Source organism: Sinocyclocheilus anshuiensis, unplaced genomic scaffold (assembly GCF_001515605.1).
Source record: "Sinocyclocheilus anshuiensis isolate Anshui unplaced genomic scaffold, SAMN03320099.WGS_v1.1 scaffold257, whole genome shotgun sequence".
Classification (NCBI taxonomy): Eukaryota; Metazoa; Chordata; class Actinopteri; order Cypriniformes; family Cyprinidae; genus Sinocyclocheilus; species Sinocyclocheilus anshuiensis.
The window spans coordinates 2669315-2687768 of NW_015539889.1; the positions used below are offsets into that span (position 1 = coordinate 2669315).

Below are 18454 nucleotides of genomic sequence, written 5' to 3' on the forward strand. Positions count from 1 at the left end.
AGACCTTTTAAGACGTGTGTGCCTTTCCAAATCATACCCATTCAATTGAATTTGCCACAGGTTAACTTCACTTGACGTGTAGTAGCATTTACAAGCAATAAATACATTTCAACTGTCACAGATAAGGGTATGAGTACTTATAAAAAATGTAAATTATTCCATTGCATTTTTAATAAATTTGCAGAGATGTTAAAAAACAGTTTTTTGCTTTACCATTATGGTGTATGGAGTGTAGATTGATGTGGAAAAAAAGTAATTTAAAGCAGTTTAACAAAAATGTAAAAAAAATGACTGCAAGGCACTGTGTGTATATATATATATATATATATATATACACATTAGATGTCCAAGAAAGCGCGCACAGAGCACTCCCTTTATAATCACTAAAAAGCTGTCACTCATTTCTGTTAAAATCAATGAAGCTCTCTACAAAGCACAATTAATCTTTTATTTACATTGTGTCTATATTTTGTTATAATGACAGGATCCGTGAGCTTGCTTAACTCAGCACTGTTTTGTGTGGTGAGTGGATTCTGACTAACTGAAACACCTTGAATTGGCCATTGCGATATGTCTGTGATTGGCCACAATACTCAATGCAGCAAAAACACGTTGTAAATAGAAACCTTTGAAGCTCTCCAGAGTGCAAATAAATACATACTGGAATCTGCCCTGATGCAGCTGCTGTTTGGCAGTTCCCGCCTCCTCCTTCCATGTGTCTTGAAATTTGTTACATACATATGTGTGTATATACACACACATTTACCTTAAATCATCCTGGAGACCCATTTTTTAAGTCTTGCAACCCTCGGGTTTGAAAACCACTGGTATATACTGTCATAAGTCTGGGGTTAGTAAGTTTTTTGAAAGAAATTAATTTATATTCAGCAAAGACACATTAAATAAAGACTTTTAATTTGTTACAAAAAATCTATTTAAAATAAATGCTGTTTTTCAGATCTTTTATCTAAATCAAATAATCTAGAAAAAATATATCACGATTTCCACAAAAATATTAACCTGCACAACTGTTTTTTGACATCGATAATAATTAAAAATGTGAAACTGAAGAAGGGTTATTATCGAAAACATTTTTGTTAATTGAAATAAAGCTGAGATAAAACTAAATATAAAGTTGAAGCACTAAAATTACTAACGGGAAATAAATAAAAACTAAAACTGAATTAAAATTGGAAAAAAAAAAAAACCTAAAAGAACAATAATAGGAATGACAAAAGCATTTAACAAAACTACAAAATATTAAACTAAAATTAAAATGAAAATATAAAAATAAAAGTTAATTCAAAATATTTAGAACAACTATGCCAGTATACAAATACTTCTAAAATAACACTGCACTGAGGACTGGAGAAATGGCTTCTGAAAATTACAGGAATAAATTACATTTTAAAAGATATTAAAATTGTAATAACTATTTCACAATATTACTGTTTTCACTTTATTTTTTGATCCAATAAATGCAGCCTTGGTGAGCGTAAGAGACTTCTTTTAAAAATAATTTAAAATGTTACCGACCCCAAACTTTCGAAGAGTATACTGTTTTAATTAGTATTTATTAAGAACAGTTTCTGTAAGCTTATTGTTCAGGTAACCTTGAGGAATGCGTCAAAGCGTGACTGATCTCCTACGAGGTGGGCCAGGTAGGAAACAAAGCAGAAGCCTTTCTCATAGGGCGTTTCATTGTAGGTATCATCAGGATCGACACCTGCAATGAAAAGACACAGAGGCAGTTACTACCAATTCTTTACAATTCGCAATAAAAATAACAAAGCTATGCGAGACTGCCATCTTTTTTCTGCTTACAATGTCAAATTAAACAGACAATAATCTAGTGGTGACCTACCTGGTTCAATCTTAACCCGTAGTTTATTGAGAGGATGGTCCTCTCCAGTGTTGTCCATGTGTTGACGTAGAAGAGCTTTACCAGTGGCTGCTTCCAGACATGTATAAGCCTCTCCTGAGAATGAAATGGCACTTTTTAACGAATTCTTTATTAGTGAAATATTAAGGGTCAAATAACGTATGGCTTAACATACAGCTCCCTGCAAAGCCTGCGCTGAGCGTACATGGTGAAACCCTCGTTCAGCCAGAAATCACTCCAGGTGGCGTTGGTGACGAGGTTTCCAAACCAGCTGTGGCAGATCTCGTGTACAATGACGTCAGCGAGAGAACGATCGCCGGCCAGCAGACAGGGTGTGACAAAGGTCAGGCAGGGGTTCTCCATCCCACCGAAAGGGAAGGATGGCGGCATGAACAGCACATCATATCTAAACGATTACAACAATTCAAAAACATGTCTATTGTAATGTAATAATTATGTAGTTCACTGAAGCTGTTCAAAAAAAAGCATATCCCACCTTCCCCAAACGTAGGGTCCAAACAGTTTCTCTCCCACAGACAGGAACTCTTCGATCACATTATCATACTCCTGCTTGGCTGCCTGCAGTAAACAAGGCTCGGTCCAGACACGTGTCCTGAAAATGCAGTTAAAAGTGTTTATTATAATAATCATAATTTTTATTTAAATGCTTACTTTATAATAGGGTCCACATATAATGTTAGTAGAGTATTTTTGCACTAAAAGCACATATAATTGAGTTTTTACATTAACATTTTCAAGAACTGCAGCTTAGCTTGGTCTGTTTTTGGCCAATTAACTCTTTTATTCCAAAGGAGCAATAAAGACTTTATGCCTTATGATGCAACTTCTTTATGGTAAAAGATTTGGGATTTTTTTTTTTTTACCTGGGTCCCACCTCAGCAGACTGCAGGTCCCCTACTGCCAGAGCTACCAGGTAAGCTGGAATGGGACGTTCCATGGTGAACAGGAAAGCGCTGTCTGCTTGCCTCTGTTGCCATTTACTAGCACTCATAACTGCTGTGAAGCCATCAGGGACCTGATAATAAGAGTGAGGAGTGAGGAACATCAAAGAAAGAAGCTACTGTGTTTATGAGACAGTTCAAAGTGCAATGATAAGAAATCAATCGTGTAGGCTGAACTAGATCTGATCATTCTTGTGCTTCTTTCTTTCTTGAGAATCTGATGTGAGCCTATTGCTGACGATATATAAAAAAATTGTTTATGAAATCCAAAATAAATATTGACCAATAATACATTTTAAAGATGTTTTTGACCAACCTCATTTTATAATATATTATTTACTTATACATTGCAATTATTATATACTGTTCAACAGTTTGGAGTCTGTAAGATTGTTTTTGTTATATTTTTGAAAGAAGTCTATGCTCACCAAGGTTGGATTTATTTGATCAAAAAGGCATTACATGTTGTAACAGCAATGTTTTTAAATCTTATTACAATTTAAAATAAATAACTATTTTAATATATATAATATATCCAATCAACTCCTGATTATTAAAATCAAATCCCACCCTCCTAATTGAACACGTTGTTCCTAATTGATCATCTTTCTCTTGGAAAGACATGAGATTTTATAATTGGGATGCAAACTATAATGTCTGTATCTTGTTTATATCTGTAAATCTGACCGGCCCAAAGGCCTCACCTGAACTGTTGCTGAGTAGGTGCTCTTGACTGCTGGAGTATCAAAGCAAGGGAAGAAGGAGCGGTTGAGAACAGCCTGGCCTTGAGTAAAAACATAAGGCTTGAGCTTTCCCGCAGTCTGCTCTGGTTCCAGCCAACACACCTATAAGAAGATACATGCGTTTGGTGAGACATTACCTGCACAACAGCCGAGTAAGTGCTCTTTGTCATGGGTGTATGGAAGCCGGGAAACAGGCTGCGGTTCAGGACAGGGAACCCTGATGTGTACAAGAATGGCAGTGTCTTCTCAGCCGTCTGCACTGGGTCCAGCCATGACATCTAGAGAGAAGTGATGTACGCATGTTTGTACAATAAATGAATGACTCTGGCATTATCAATGCTGATCTGAAGACCGAAAGTGACTAAAGTGGCTGCTTGGAGAACAAGTTCAGAAAGAGAAACCAAAGTATTCTTCCTCCGAGGTCTCATGACACTTCAACAAGTTTCAGTTTTGATCACAATGAAATGCTCAGGCAGTTGTGAACCATCAAGATGGGAATTATTGTGAACAAAAAATATTAAAAGCAGCTTGCATGCTTACCCCTGGTCCATCGGAAGCTGTATATTTGATTGCAAGTTGAAGTTTGTCATCTGAGTTGAAAGGCGTTGGGAACTTCATGACCAGTGTTGTCCCATAATTGGTGAAGTCTCGAATCAAAAATGCTGTTGTGGTCCAGTCACGTGAATTATGACTGAATGTGATCTCATGCACAGCCAGTGTTGGATGAATATCCAGCTGTAACTCACTTTGACCATCCTGAGTGCACTGCAGCTGTATTGTTTCGGTACCTGATATGGTTTTCCGCTCAAAGTCCACTTTAAGATCGAGATGAAAATGTTCTATTTTAAACAGGCGGAAACTAGAGGAGGTAGCGACGTCTTCGGCTTTGTCTGAATACAGCGTAAAAGTTTTATCCATTGTACTACTGAGTGACCAAAAATCTACAGCTACACCGGTAAACGGCGGACAGTCTGTTCCTGCTCTCACGAATGACAAGCGAACGGTGATAAAACAATCGCAGCGCTGGAAGACTAATCGTTATAGCATGTGGATGGGGTTTACGCTATACTTTTCTGCGTTATTGCAGCGCAGTGTTGTTTGTCGTAAAGACATGACAGGTGACCAACAAGAAAAAACTGTTTCACACATACTGAAATGTTACTACTTAAAAGCTATTATCTGTTATTCATATAAGACAAATACCCGTCTTTGTCAAGTGGGCACCAGGGCTCAGATAGTCAAATTCTCTTTTAAAGCCACTTTCAAATCTCAGGACTTTGTCTTATTGTATACATTTTATATTACAATGAATGTACAGTATTTAAAATATATGAATTGAAAGGACTGGTATCTCACATTCGAATGAAACCCCTCCCCACCAATTTTTATAAAACGTGAAAGAAATTCATAATTCAGTAAACAGTGATAATGCAGTAATCACTGCGATAGGCTGATCCACAACAGCGGTGAGAAATGTAACAGTTGCCACGTGACAACCCCGTACCTACTTTAGCTGTCTGAAAGTTCTCGAATATTTAAATGCATACTGAACTTTTTTTCATTAAGAAACCATACTATAAGCAAATCTGTCTAATATAATGGTTATAATGGTTAAAGTGTTGTGTTTTTCATCCAATTCTTGATTTTCAAGAATGATTCTGTGATCATGTCACCAAAATCATTGTGAGGTGATTTAATAAATTTAAAATATTTCAGAAGATGTTTTATTGCACCAATCAGCATTTATCAACTGGAAATTTACATTTGTTTTTAGAGCAACCATTTACAGTGAGTCACCATATATACAAGTCACTGTAATAATAACTAATCAGAAAGAACATTGATTACATCATATGGACAAACAATCTTTATTCATATAACTTTATTTTTCATCTTAGTATCGACACACACTAGCCAAATAACGTTAAAAAACACTTAGTAACAAATTAGATTTAATTTCATCGTACAAAAAAATCAATAGGTAAGTTAATCTATACATACTCTCTCTCTCTCTCTCTCTCTATATATATATATATATATATAAAAAAACTATAAAACACTTTTTAAAAATTGTCTTTCACAGTAATACTCTCAAAAATCTTGGGACAAGGCATTTCATAGCAAATGATGACTGTCTTGACATATCCCTATTTTTGTTCGATGTTAAAAAAGTCTACTTTAATCTATCAGCCTTTAATCCATCAGCTTAACAAATTATTGAATAAATAGGGCTGTTGTCAGACGGGTGTCCATGGTTTCACACCTGGCTGGCAACCTCAGAGTCATCCTCATACAACCTGTCTGGAGTCCTCAGAATGACCCGTTTCTGGGATACCTGGAGGAGCAAAACAAGAAGAAAAGTGGTCAGTCCATAGGGAAATTTGTTTGCAGTGGTTTCTAGTAACCCTTGACTGTTGATAGTCTTAATATTAAATGAAACTCAGGAGTGACTACACAATCTGCCGCTCTGTGGTGTTGTCTGAAGGTGTCATAAATCTGGCCTGGGTTACACAACAGCTGCTGGGTCTTAAATCATGGAGCACACAGTGTATTCTTACAACTAGAAAGGCCATTATGGAATGGATTAGATTGTATGTGCAGAATTTTATCCCATTTTATCCCAATATTTTCTCAAATACAGAGTCAGTGTTTTAAAGCATAGATTAACAGGACAGGAGACAAGTGTCTTTCATTTTGCTAAAGTTTCTCAGATAATAAGATATTTGAGTAGTAGTCTTTAAGACTAAGTCCAGCTGCCTCTGAAACACATGACTCTGTAAATCATTGCATGACAAGATACTGGAATGAAACAAATGTGTCTCGGGCAGTGCTGATGTTCCCACATATAATCTAAAGATCTTCAAAGGGATGATCCGAAACCAAAAGACTAAATTAACCAACCAAATGCATCTGCAAGTTTGTGGTTTTGAATTCCTGTGGTTTCTGTAAAGTTTAAAAATGAGCGAATATGTGTCATCTCATTGCACAACCCAAGTTCCTGATTTTACTTGAATCCTGAAGGCATTCGTACTCCAACCTAAATTTATTCAGCAGGGAATTTTCAATCATTTGTTATGTGACTTGTTGGTACATGTATACTGCATTCTTTAGGTGTCTGATTGCACATTTTTGACTGTAGTGTAAATTACCTGACTCCCACGCAAATAACACTGGCACCCACGGTATGTTTTGAGAAACAGTTTCTGTATGGGAATGATTTAAATCAGTAGTTCTCAAATGATGTGTCACAACTCAAATATATGTTCTGATTGGGCCATAGACAATTGTGTCTGAATATGCCTACTTTCATACTATATGGTAGGTGAAAAACAGTATATGAACAGAGTAGTATGTCTGAATTCATAGAATTCGAAAAATACAGATGACCTACTACTTCTTATTACTATTCAGTCTGTTAATATTTTCCCATATTGTTAGGCTTATAGATAAAATACAAGTTCTTATAAGTTCTTTTTTTATTTCATTGTTTAATTGTGTATAATAAACAATTTTGATGCTGTTTTACGGCACCAAATCTAGGTCCCGAAGAAAAACTACTGACATAGTCTGCTGAATATAATTTTCTATGGTAATGGAGAACTTCAGTTTACTAGTATTCCAATTAGTAATGGATTCAAGTGAAAAGCATTAGGTCTTTGGGAATAATCCTTCTGACATCTTAACAAAGGACTTTAGTTTGATGAGTGACACCACAGCGTATGCTCAGGTTTACTGATGTATTCTTGCCACCTTATGTACGATCAAATTCAATGCCAAGCAATGGGAAAAAAAGAAGTTAACAAAGACACCTATCGGTTTCAGCTGGGAACATGCCAACTATCAAAATATTGCTTGAGGAGATACTAAAGTTGGAGTAGAAGTGGCCAAACAACTTATCTGGCTTTCTCTAGAGAAATAAAGGAGCTAATGGGCCGGGTCGCTATCACCGTTTCCTTCCGTCCAATCAAGCTTTCGTCCCTGAGAAATGGAATGCTCATCTACATATCAAGTTCACACAGTGTAGCCACCGAAAGCTTGAATGGAAATAAACAGCAGAACAACCTTGACTGCATGTTTTCCCATACTCTCTCTCTCTCTCTCTCTCTATATATATATATATATATATATAAAAACTATAAAACACTTTTTAAAAATTGTCTTTCACAGTAATACTCTCAAAAATCTTGGGACAAGGCATTTCATAGCAAATGATGACTGTCTTGACATATCCCTATTTTTGTTCGATGTTAAAAAAGTCTACTTTAATCTATCAGCCTTTAATCCATCAGCTTAACAAATTATTGAATAAATAGGGCTGTTGTCAGACGGGTGTCCATGGTTTCACACCTGGCTGGCAACCTCAGAGTCATCCTCATACAACCTGTCTGGAGTCCTCAGAATGACCCGTTTCTGGGATACCTGGAGGAGCAAAACAAGAAGAAAAGTGGTCAGTCCATAGGGAAATTTGTTTGCAGTGGTTTCTAGTAACCCTTGACTGTTGATAGTCTTAATATTAAATGAAACTCAGGAGTGACTACACAATCTGCCGCTCTGTGGTGTTGTCTGAAGGTGTCATAAATCTGGCCTGGGTTACACAACAGCTGCTGGGTCTTAAATCATGGAGCACACAGTGTATTCTTACAACTAGAAAGGCCATTATGGAATGGATTAGATTGTATGTGCAGAATTTTATCCCATTTTATCCCAATATTTTCTCAAATACAGAGTCAGTGTTTTAAAGCATAGATTAACAGGACAGGAGACAAGTGTCTTTCATTTTGCTAAAGTTTCTCAGATAATAAGATATTTGAGTAGTAGTCTTTAAGACTAAGTCCAGCTGCCTCTGAAACACATGACTCTGTAAATCATTGCATGACAAGATACTGGAATGAAACAAATGTGTCTCGGGCAGTGCTGATGTTCCCACATATAATCTAAAGATCTTCAAAGGGATGATCCGAAACCAAAAGACTAAATTAACCAACCAAATGCATCTGCAAGTTTGTGGTTTTGAATTCCTGTGGTTTCTGTAAAGTTTAAAAATGAGCGAATATGTGTCATCTCATTGCACAACCCAAGTTCCTGATTTTACTTGAATCCTGAAGGCATTCGTACTCCAACCTAAATTTATTCAGCAGGGAATTTTCAATCATTTGTTATGTGACTTGTTGGTACATGTATACTGCATTCTTTAGGTGTCTGATTGCACATTTTTGACTGTAGTGTAAATTACCTGACTCCCACGCAAATAACACTGGCACCCACGGTATGTTTTGAGAAACAGTTTCTGTATGGGAATGATTTAAATCAGTAGTTCTCAAATGATGTGTCACAACTCAAATATATGTTCTGATTGGGCCATAGACAATTGTGTCTGAATATGCCTACTTTCATACTATATGGTAGGTGAAAAACAGTATATGAACAGAGTAGTATGTCTGAATTCATAGAATTCGAAAAATACAGATGACCTACTACTTCTTATTACTATTCAGTCTGTTAATATTTTCCCATATTGTTAGGCTTATAGATAAAATACAAGTTCTTATAAGTTCTTTTTTTATTTCATTGTTTAATTGTGTATAATAAACAATTTTGATGCTGTTTTACGGCACCAAATCTAGGTCCCGAAGAAAAACTACTGACATAGTCTGCTGAATATAATTTTCTATGGTAATGGAGAACTTCAGTTTACTAGTATTCCAATTAGTAATGGATTCAAGTGAAAAGCATTAGGTCTTTGGGAATAATCCTTCTGACATCTTAACAAAGGACTTTAGTTTGATGAGTGACACCACAGCGTATGCTCAGGTTTACTGATGTATTCTTGCCACCTTATGTACGATCAAATTCAATGCCAAGCAATGGGAAAAAAAGAAGTTAACAAAGACACCTATCGGTTTCAGCTGGGAACATGCCAACTATCAAAATATTGCTTGAGGAGATACTAAAGTTGGAGTAGAAGTGGCCAAACAACTTATCTGGCTTTCTCTAGAGAAATAAAGGAGCTAATGGGCCGGGTCGCTATCACCGTTTCCTTCCGTCCAATCAAGCTTTCGTCCCTGAGAAATGGAATGCTCATCTACATATCAAGTTCACACAGTGTAGCCACCGAAAGCTTGAATGGAAATAAACAGCAGAACAACCTTGACTGCATGTTTTCCCACTAGACTGTTGTGTTAATGGGAAAGTTCATGACCGTGAGGAATGAGGAAAAGCTTCGAGTGAATGAAAACCTGTGTGTGACAATACAAATAAACTCAAAGTAAGCAAATGATCCATCTGATGAAGTATTTGTGGCATTTGGAGCAGAGTATGTGAGTGGAATGGAGTATGTAATCACACACCACTCCACAATTGTAATTGCACCCAGTTACCGTTCTTTTAAAACATGTGTTTTAATATTATGATATATTAGGAGAAATCACGTTTGCACAGTTTCTGTACTGTTGTGAGGATGATGTGTTAGTATGATGTTATAATTCAGGGGTCTCCAACCCTGCTCCTGGAGAGCTACCGTCCTGCAGATTTAAGCTCCAACAGCTCTAACCCCAATCAAACACACATGAACCAGCTAATCAAGGTATTCAGGGCTACTTGATAATTATAGACTGGTGTGTTGGAGCTGAAGTCTGCAGGACGGTAGCTCTCCAGGAGCAGGGTTGGAAATCCCTCATATCATTTTTGTAAATTATGTAAAGTTCCTACGCCACAGCTTCCATGATTTTTCCAGTTGTTTGTGGTTATAGATAAAATGTTTATGATTTTACATAGATTTCACTCACGAACAGCAATTTCTAACAATTAAGTATATTTTAAGAACACATATTCAATATAGAAATGTCCATGACTGTCTTTAAAGGCTGGGACACACCAAGCTGATCCTATGAACTCCAGTGACATTTCCAGCAAAGCACAATTTTAAAATTCCCTGATATTTCCAGTTTATCCATGACCGTTGGAAACCTGACAGACTACACATCTGAGAGGAGAGAGTGACGTGTTACCCATCATTAGATTTTATTTCCTTATACTGTATGACAGAGCATCTCTTCTTTAATTTTCTGTAATTTAAAAAAAAATTAATTTGTATACATTTTTTTTTCACAGTAAATCTGTAGTCATTCATACTCTGTCATTAATTTTCATTTAACATTTTTGTTTTTGATCATGTTTCCAACTAAATTTCACAAATTCCATCTTTATTTCTTTTTGACTGGTAATAAATAGCCTATCAGCACTGTAAAACCTAAGATGAATTTTTGTTGAGAACGTGAGAACACGGACACTCCTCATACTCACTACCACAGCAACAATACACTACCATTCAAAAGTTAATATTTTATTTCAGCAAGGATGCATTAAATTGGTCCGAAGTGACAGTAAAGACATTTATAATGTTACAAAGGATTTATATTTTAAAGAGAACTTTCTATTAATCAAAGAATTCTGAAAAAATGTATCATGGTTTCCACAAAAATATTAAGCAGCACAACAATAATTTTCAACACTGACAATAAGAAATGTTTCTTGAGCACCAAATCAGCATATTAGAATGGTTTCCGAAGGATCATGTGACACTGAAGCCTGGAATAATGCTTTGCCATCACTAAATTTGCATTTTAAAACATTAAAATAGAAAAAAACAATTTTTTATTTTTTTTATTGTAATCATATTTAACATTATTACTGTTTTTTTTGTTATTTGTATTTTTGATCAAGTAAATGCAGCCATGTTGAACATTAGAGACTTCTTTAAAAACATTTAAAAACTCTTACAGTCCCCAAACTTTTGAACAGTAGTGCACACTGATTTACAGCATTGTGTTCTAATGTCTCTGGGCAACCATAAACAACAAAATGACAATTTTGAGTTGTGTGTGGTTTGCTATTGTGCCATTCCCTAAACTAATTCCAATCAAAAGCTCTTTTATATCTGAACACCACACCTAGATCCAGTAGTGATCTCACTTTGACGCAGCAAGAGCACCAAGCGAACCTTACCCTGTTCCTCAGGCAGGCCTGGGCAGTGCGTGCCTTTTCTGGAAATTCCTCTCCCAACAGACTGATACTTGACAGAAAGGTGATACAGCTCTATTCTATTTCATAAAGAGCCAAGATAGTTACACATTTGGAGCTTTTCCTTTCTCTTTGCAGGTCAATACATTTTCCGCACATTTATTCTGAGTGACTGAGAGGACCAGCTATTTACCTGCTGTTCCTGGAAACGGTGGTGCTGGGAAAGCGAAAGCGGGGACTCGGGGATGCGGAGCGTGCCCTGCCTGTACCGGTCCAGTGAGTGCGGTCGAGGCGGTCGGAGTTGGTTGCGCTGGTGCCATGATTTGAGTTCCTCTGACACCACCTGCCGTGGCAGACCTCTGCTAGGATGGTGAGAATACTCTCTCAGCGAAGGAGCCCGTGACAGTTTCACGTGGGCGGGTAACAACCTGCAACTTCGCTGCTGGGAAGGCATAGCCTCGCTATAGTAGTACTCATAGTGACCATTAGAAGAATAAACAGGCGAAGGGGCCTGGTGGCTTATGTACAACCTCCCACTGTCCCTTTCCAAGGGGTGACCCCATCCGTCCTCCACGTACCCCTTGGAAAAACTCAGTGAGGACTGGTACTGAGGGTTCTTGTAGAAGTGGGTAGGGGAGCATCTTTGTGGTACATGGCTGTCATTGAGACTGGCATATTGGTATCCGTACTGGGGTTGGTAGGGCCACGGATGTTCCCCAGGGTGCTCCTGGCAGGGCGAGCTGGCGTAGGACTGCACAGAGTGCTCTGAGTTGCTGTCCTCAGAACTAGAGTAGTACAAAGGGTTTCCAACATTTAGACTTAAAGAAGAGTATTCTGATGGTGTCACCGCAAAGTCTGTCAATCGTCTCCTGGGGCCCCTTGAGCGCCCACGTTCCCGCTCAGGATCATAAGGGTTGGATTCAGTGTTGGGAGCTCTGTTATAATGAGAAATTAATCGATTTGTCAAGATTTGAGATGGCCATAATATCCATAAAACATAAAACAATATCCATGATCTGAAGTGTACACTACCGCTCAAAAGTTAGGGGTCAGTATGATAAAAAAAAAAAAAAAAATTTATATTTTTATTCAAAAAATATTAAGTGACAGAAAAGACATTTATAATATTATAAATTACAATAAATGTTGTTCTTTTTATTCATCAAAGAATCCTGAAAAATAAATGTATTTGGGTTTCCACAAAAATATTAAGCAGCACAACTGTTTTCAACATTTATTATGATAATAAATATTTCTTGAGCACCAAATCAAAATCATTTTTTGAAGGATCATGTGACACTGATGACTGAAGCAATGGCTGATAAAAATTCAACTTTGCCATCAAAGGCAAAAAAGGTTTTTATTCTATTTTGATCAAAACAATGCAGCATATTATATATGAAAAATATATGGGTTATAATTATTTCAAATATAATTTTTTATTAAATAAAAAAATTAAAATAAATAAGGGTTTTTACTCCTGTTTTTACTGTATATTTGATTAAATTTAATGCAGACTCAATGCATTAAACATAAGAGACCGCTTTTAAAAACAGGAAGAAAAAAAACATACCGTCCGCAAACTTCAGAATGGTAGCGTATATACAAGGTTTGTGTGTAGACTGAAATCAAACCTAAGGGTATGTCTCCTGCGCAGGTGCATCTCTGGAGTGGAGGGTGCGCTGCAGGACTGTGTGTGTTTCAGGGCAGCATGGGTGGGTATTTGCAGTGGTATCCCGGCATCCTCAAGACAAACCTCCAGAGGAGGCAACGTGGGTGTAACAGCAGGACTACTGTGCGATGAAAAACAAAAACACTTCCTTTTACAATTATGAAGACAAAACCGAAACAGTACAGCTGTAGTTTTATGACGTGCTCTACTGACAACAATACATCTTTTCCATAAATCAACTTTGAGATGTTTGGCTTAAAGGGATAGTTCACCTAAAAATGAAAATTACCCCATGATTTACTCACCTTCAAGCCATCCTAGATGTATATGACATTCTTCTTTCAGACGAATACAATCGGAGTTATATTAAAAAACATACTGGCTCTTCCAAGCTTTATAATGGGAGTGGATGGTAGCCCAAAATTTGAATTCCAAAAAAATGAACCAATCCATTATAAAACAAGTCCACACGGCTCAGGGGGGTTAATAAAGGCCTTCTGAAGCGACGCGATGCTTTTGTGTAAGAAAAATATCCATATTTAGAACTTTATAAACCTTAATCTCTAGCTTCCGCTAACTGTCGTACACGCATTCACGAGAGAGTGGCGTCCAGCAGATGACGTAGCACGTAGGCAAACACGGTGACAAGCGCGGAAGTGACGAACGTGGAAGGGCAGAGGAGAGAGCAAAACAAAACACCGGACACAAATTAGTAGTACAAAATGAGGATTTCATTTTGAAATGTTTTTTTCAATATAAGCCCAGGATTTCAATATAAGCCAAGAGGAAACTGGTTTTCCTTTGCTGTAAACAAAACTGGTTTCTCGCGAGATTAGCATATTCTCACCGGAGTTTACGCTACGCCTACGTCATCTACTGGACGCCACTCTCTCGTGAACGAGCGTACGACAGTTAGCGGAAGTTAGATATTAAGGTTTATAAAGTTGTAAATATGGATATTTTTCTTACACAAACGCATCGCTTCACTTCGGGAGGCCTTTATTAACCCCCCTGAGCCATGTGGACTTCTTTTATAATGGATTGGTTCAATTTTTGGATTTCAAATTTTGGGCTACCATCCACTCCCATTATAAAGCTTGGAAGAGCCAGGATGTTTTTTAATATAACTCTGATTGTATTCATCTGAAAGAAGAAAGTCATATACATCTAGGATGGCTTGAGGGTAAATAAATCATGGGGTAATTTTAATTTTTGGGTGAACTAACCCTTTAATAGCCATTACAGAAGAGGAGGTGTGGTCATACCCACCCTTAAAACTTACTATGATGACTTAATGTCCAGATGAGTCAAAACTGCTTTACAAAGGTCACGGATGACATGCTTTTGACATTTAACAACTGCTTTGCACAGTACAAAATTTAAAGAAAAAAAAGATGTATGTACCTGGATTTGATGCTACGAGAGTGAGATCTTTTCTTTTTCTGATAGGGCTTGTCCAAACTACTCTCCATCCAGGGAGAGTTTTGAATGGGGGCAGGGTCATGCTCTAAGATTGGACTTTGGCATGTGTGCAAGTCCTCAAGGGATTGTGGGGGGGTTTGATGGACAATGGCCTCCAGGGGCCGATAGGAGGGGACTATAGGTGTATGAGGAGGGGGATTAGAGTTGGTAAGAGGTGGAGGGTGAAGGTCTACAGCAGGAGCAGGAGGCTCTGAAGAAAACTGGGAAGACAATTCTTCTGAAACATGGATGAGAGAGAGATTATTTAAATTAACAAGGGTAATTGACAAATAAAATGGAGATTGCCTTTAATTTTTTTAAGTAAATAATTATTATATTTTAAATAATTAATAAACAAAATAAAGTCTTTAAATAAATAATATTATGCATATATATATATTATTTAAACACTTTTTATATAACAAAAGTTTTCACTTACCCTCATCAAGAACAGCCGAGTCTGACAATGAGCTATCATCTGAAGTGCCTTGATGCAAAGACACAGACAATTGTAAGAACAAGATTTTTAATCAAGCTGATAACTCATTACACAGTGCAAAAAAACACAAAAAATTTAAAAAGTAAGCACTCCTATAAATCACTCACATCCTCTTTGTGTGATCATGCCAGGGCGTGGTGAGGATCGGCCATGTTCCAGTCGCAGCCTGAACACAGCTTCCTGTAGATCTTTGAGTTTCCTTTCCTCACGCTGGTACTGCTGTAGACGACTCCTCTTCACCGCTTTGCTGAGATGCTCCTCCTTGCACAGTCTCTGGGCCGCCACGTATATCTGCTGCTGAAGAGCCAGATTAGCCTCCACAGAGCTCAGCTCAGAGTCCTGTGTATCATATTCATCAGATTCAGACTTATTTATATGAACTTGATGGGTACCTCAGATGTTTAATGACTTGGAAACAGTCGATTGTTATCCAGATCTTTGTGATTTCTGAAAATAAAGATTAAGTGTCAGTTCAGGTCATTACCTCAGTTCTATGTAGGATACTTGGCTCATCTAATTTAAAAGCAGCTCCAATGCGCCGGCGAATCTGAGGGGGCTTCTCTCCAGGTAACAGAGGATAGTCTGAGGACAAATGTCCTGTGATCTCCTGAAGGAGAAGAAGGAATTGATTAGGGATGAATCGATATTACAATTCTAACTAATAAATGTTTTTTTTATATTAAAATGCTATACTATTTTGTCTAAATAAGATTAAAATAAAACAGCAAAAACTAAAATCGATCTTTTTAAATTCTACAAGTGAATTTGAAAAATGGATATTAATTTTGGGATTTGCTAAAGACTGCCTTTAACAATGTTATTGAATTGTTAGTGCTTCTAAAGATGAACTTTAAGTGGGCGTAAAATGATGCCAAACAATGTAAAAATAGTGGAAATGAGCAGCACAGTTCAATATAAAATAAAAATCATGAAAATCTGCTTATCTTTCAGACTGGCATTAACTTTTTGTGGCAGTCGAGATCTGTAATTTGTCAATGTAATTTGTAAGTATAATTACTTTAATTACATAGTCAATTAATTAAGTAACAGAACAAAGTCACAAGCAAGTTATCACGAACAGGTCTTTAACCAGAATTCCTGTTTCTCCAGTATGAAACCTTTCAGCGAGATGGGACAAGTTACAGCTTTCAACCGCTACATTATGCAAGCTTGTTGTTGAAAGATTCGGTTCTTGCCTAAGCCGTACCGAGAGCCCTACCTGCCAAACTAAACCAGCCATCTATTTTCTCCAAATCCATGCCAGCATACGTTTAGATACAATTCTCTTTGAGACAATAAAACCCAAGCCCACAGATTTTTTAAAAGCCACAATAGAGGTGAAGCCCATCAAGAACAGATGGTACACACACTGGCGTGACTTCAGACTTATTGTGACATAAAGGTGTTATCAGACACTGAAGAACACCTGGACAAGCCACAGCAAGTGACTCCAACAGGAAACTGATGCATTTCTGTGACTTAACATCTTATCCGGAGGACTTCTAGACTACAAAGCCTCTGGCTCTGAAGATGATAAACCTTTGGGTGACTTGCTCACTCAGTCATTAACATGCTTTATTGCATTTTATATATTAAATATTCCTGTTGTGTTCTTGAGAGAGGTGCTCTGATTAATGACATAAACTATCTTTAAGCATCCTGCAGCATTTGACATGCCTTATGAAGAAATTATTTTGGGCGGAAAATTAAAGTTCAAAAACATGATGGTATCAGCGCACAGTGGAAGTCCCCTCTAATTCCCATGTGAAAACTTCTTTATCTCTCTTCAGGAGTGTTTTGGTGGATCAGTGTGTGTTCATGAGTGTGAACGGTGACTTACGGCCTCTCTGATGCAGAGTTTCTTGAGCTCCAGTAAGCACATCTTCAGCCTGTCCTCCAGAGCTTGCTGCTTGAGTTTCATGACCCGAGTGTAAGTATTCACATCTTTCATCACTGTGGTGGGGCTGTCAAGCCCTACAACACATAAACCACAGCATGATGAGGAGCAGCTTCAAGATAATAACTGAAAATCAGCAATTACATAAAGAACTAGTTTTTGCTTCAATAGTAAGTGAGTATAGTCAATATAGATGATATAACTAATAGTTGTCTGCTCTAAATCATAACCAAATTACGATATAATTCGAACAAAAATCCTAATGATGGCAATTTATAATCAGCGTTTGAGCGAGGGCATATCTTAAAGACTGGTGTAGACTTTCAGGAAACAAATACTCATCAAAAATGAAAATGAAGGCTATGACTGGTGGTTTCAGTCACTGAAAACGGCTAAATGAGTGACAACAAAGGATTTATTTCTTCTATATCTGGTGACTGGAAACAAATGCCTCTGGCATGTCTGGAGAGCTTATCTACTGAATTCTTGAACATACATTTTCAATCAATCATGTGACAGCACACAAAGAAATAACTGAGCAATGACAAAAAAGAAACGTATGCATGCACAGAAAAAATTTGATTATTAGGTCTACATTATGTCCCTTTGTAAGAAATAGACTGGGTTGTTCTAGTTTACAAGGGCTTTTTAAAAACCTGATATAGCGTAGTTGCTTCCGATTCAACCGTTTCACCATTACAGGTGTAATGTACATAATTTTCCTTTTCAGAATTGAAAACTAACAACTAAAACATGCATTACATACATTTTCAAATGTATGTACAAATTACACTACTGTTAAAAAATGTGGTCATGCTTACCAAGGCTACATTTATTTGACTTAAAATACAGTAAAAACAAAAATATTCTTACAAAATAAAATATTCTTACAATTGTAAAATATTTTTAGATTTCAAAAAACTTTGTTATATTATTTTTTAAAAATATTAGATTTTGAAATTTAATTTATTCCTGAGATGACAAAGCTGACTTTTTCAGTAGCCGTTATTTTCAGCAGCTAGAAGTGTCACATGATCTTTCAGAAATCATTCTAATATGCTGATTTAACAAGAAACATTTTTTTTTATTATTACTAATGTTAAAAAGTTATTAAGTGCTGCTATTAAAGGGGTCATATGATGTTGCTAAAAATAACATTATTTTGTGTATTTAGCATAATGAAATGTGTTTATGCGGTTTAAGGTTCAAAAAACACATTATTTTCCACATACTGTACATTATTGTTTCTCCTCTATGCCCCGCCTTTCTGAAACACGTCGATTTTTACAAAGCTCATCGGTCTGAAAAGCAAGGTGTAC

At 36.8% G+C, this 18454-nt stretch overlaps 2 protein-coding genes and 1 long non-coding RNA gene across 4 annotated transcripts in view; 1 reads left to right on the forward strand and 2 right to left on the reverse strand.

The window, feature by feature from the left end:
• Nucleotides 1-4712, reverse strand: part of rnpep (arginyl aminopeptidase (aminopeptidase B)) — a 7928-nt gene extending 3216 nt beyond the window's left edge. The window contains exons 1-7 of the mRNA XM_016482389.1: nucleotides 4128-4712; nucleotides 3549-3689; nucleotides 2767-2918; nucleotides 2379-2495; nucleotides 2053-2288; nucleotides 1865-1978; nucleotides 1614-1726 (exon numbers count right to left, since the gene is read on the reverse strand). Of these exons, the coding sequence (XP_016337875.1) occupies nucleotides 1614-1726; nucleotides 1865-1978; nucleotides 2053-2288; nucleotides 2379-2495; nucleotides 2767-2918; nucleotides 3549-3689; nucleotides 4128-4505 (1251 nt within the window). The 5' untranslated portion in view covers nucleotides 4506-4712. The remainder of the gene's footprint in view (nucleotides 1-1613; nucleotides 1727-1864; nucleotides 1979-2052; nucleotides 2289-2378; nucleotides 2496-2766; nucleotides 2919-3548; nucleotides 3690-4127) is intronic.
• Nucleotides 1-7654, forward strand: part of LOC107685707 (uncharacterized) — a 17623-nt gene extending 9969 nt beyond the window's left edge. Inside the window, exons 2-3 of the long non-coding RNA XR_001633980.1 lie at nucleotides 6263-6269; nucleotides 6868-7654. This is a non-coding gene — a long non-coding RNA (uncharacterized LOC107685707). The remainder of the gene's footprint in view (nucleotides 1-6262; nucleotides 6270-6867) is intronic.
• A 29-nt stretch (nucleotides 7655-7683) lies between these two features.
• The window catches only part of LOC107685704 (uncharacterized protein C1orf106 homolog), a 15498-nt gene continuing 4727 nt past the window's right edge, over nucleotides 7684-18454 (reverse strand). The window contains exons 3-10 of one of the 2 annotated variants that reach the window (XM_016482391.1): nucleotides 17079-17212; nucleotides 15723-15845; nucleotides 15346-15577; nucleotides 15179-15226; nucleotides 14683-14974; nucleotides 13241-13399; nucleotides 11800-12541; nucleotides 7684-8006 (exon numbers count right to left, since the gene is read on the reverse strand). In XM_016482391.1, the coding sequence (XP_016337877.1) occupies nucleotides 7929-8006; nucleotides 11800-12541; nucleotides 13241-13399; nucleotides 14683-14974; nucleotides 15179-15226; nucleotides 15346-15577; nucleotides 15723-15845; nucleotides 17079-17212 (1808 nt within the window). In that variant the 3' untranslated portion in view covers nucleotides 7684-7928. Of the gene's footprint in view, nucleotides 8007-11799; nucleotides 12542-13240; nucleotides 13400-14682; nucleotides 14978-15178; nucleotides 15227-15345; nucleotides 15578-15722; nucleotides 15846-17078; nucleotides 17213-18454 lie in introns of both variants that reach the window. The other variant, XM_016482390.1, reaches the window with a different exon arrangement.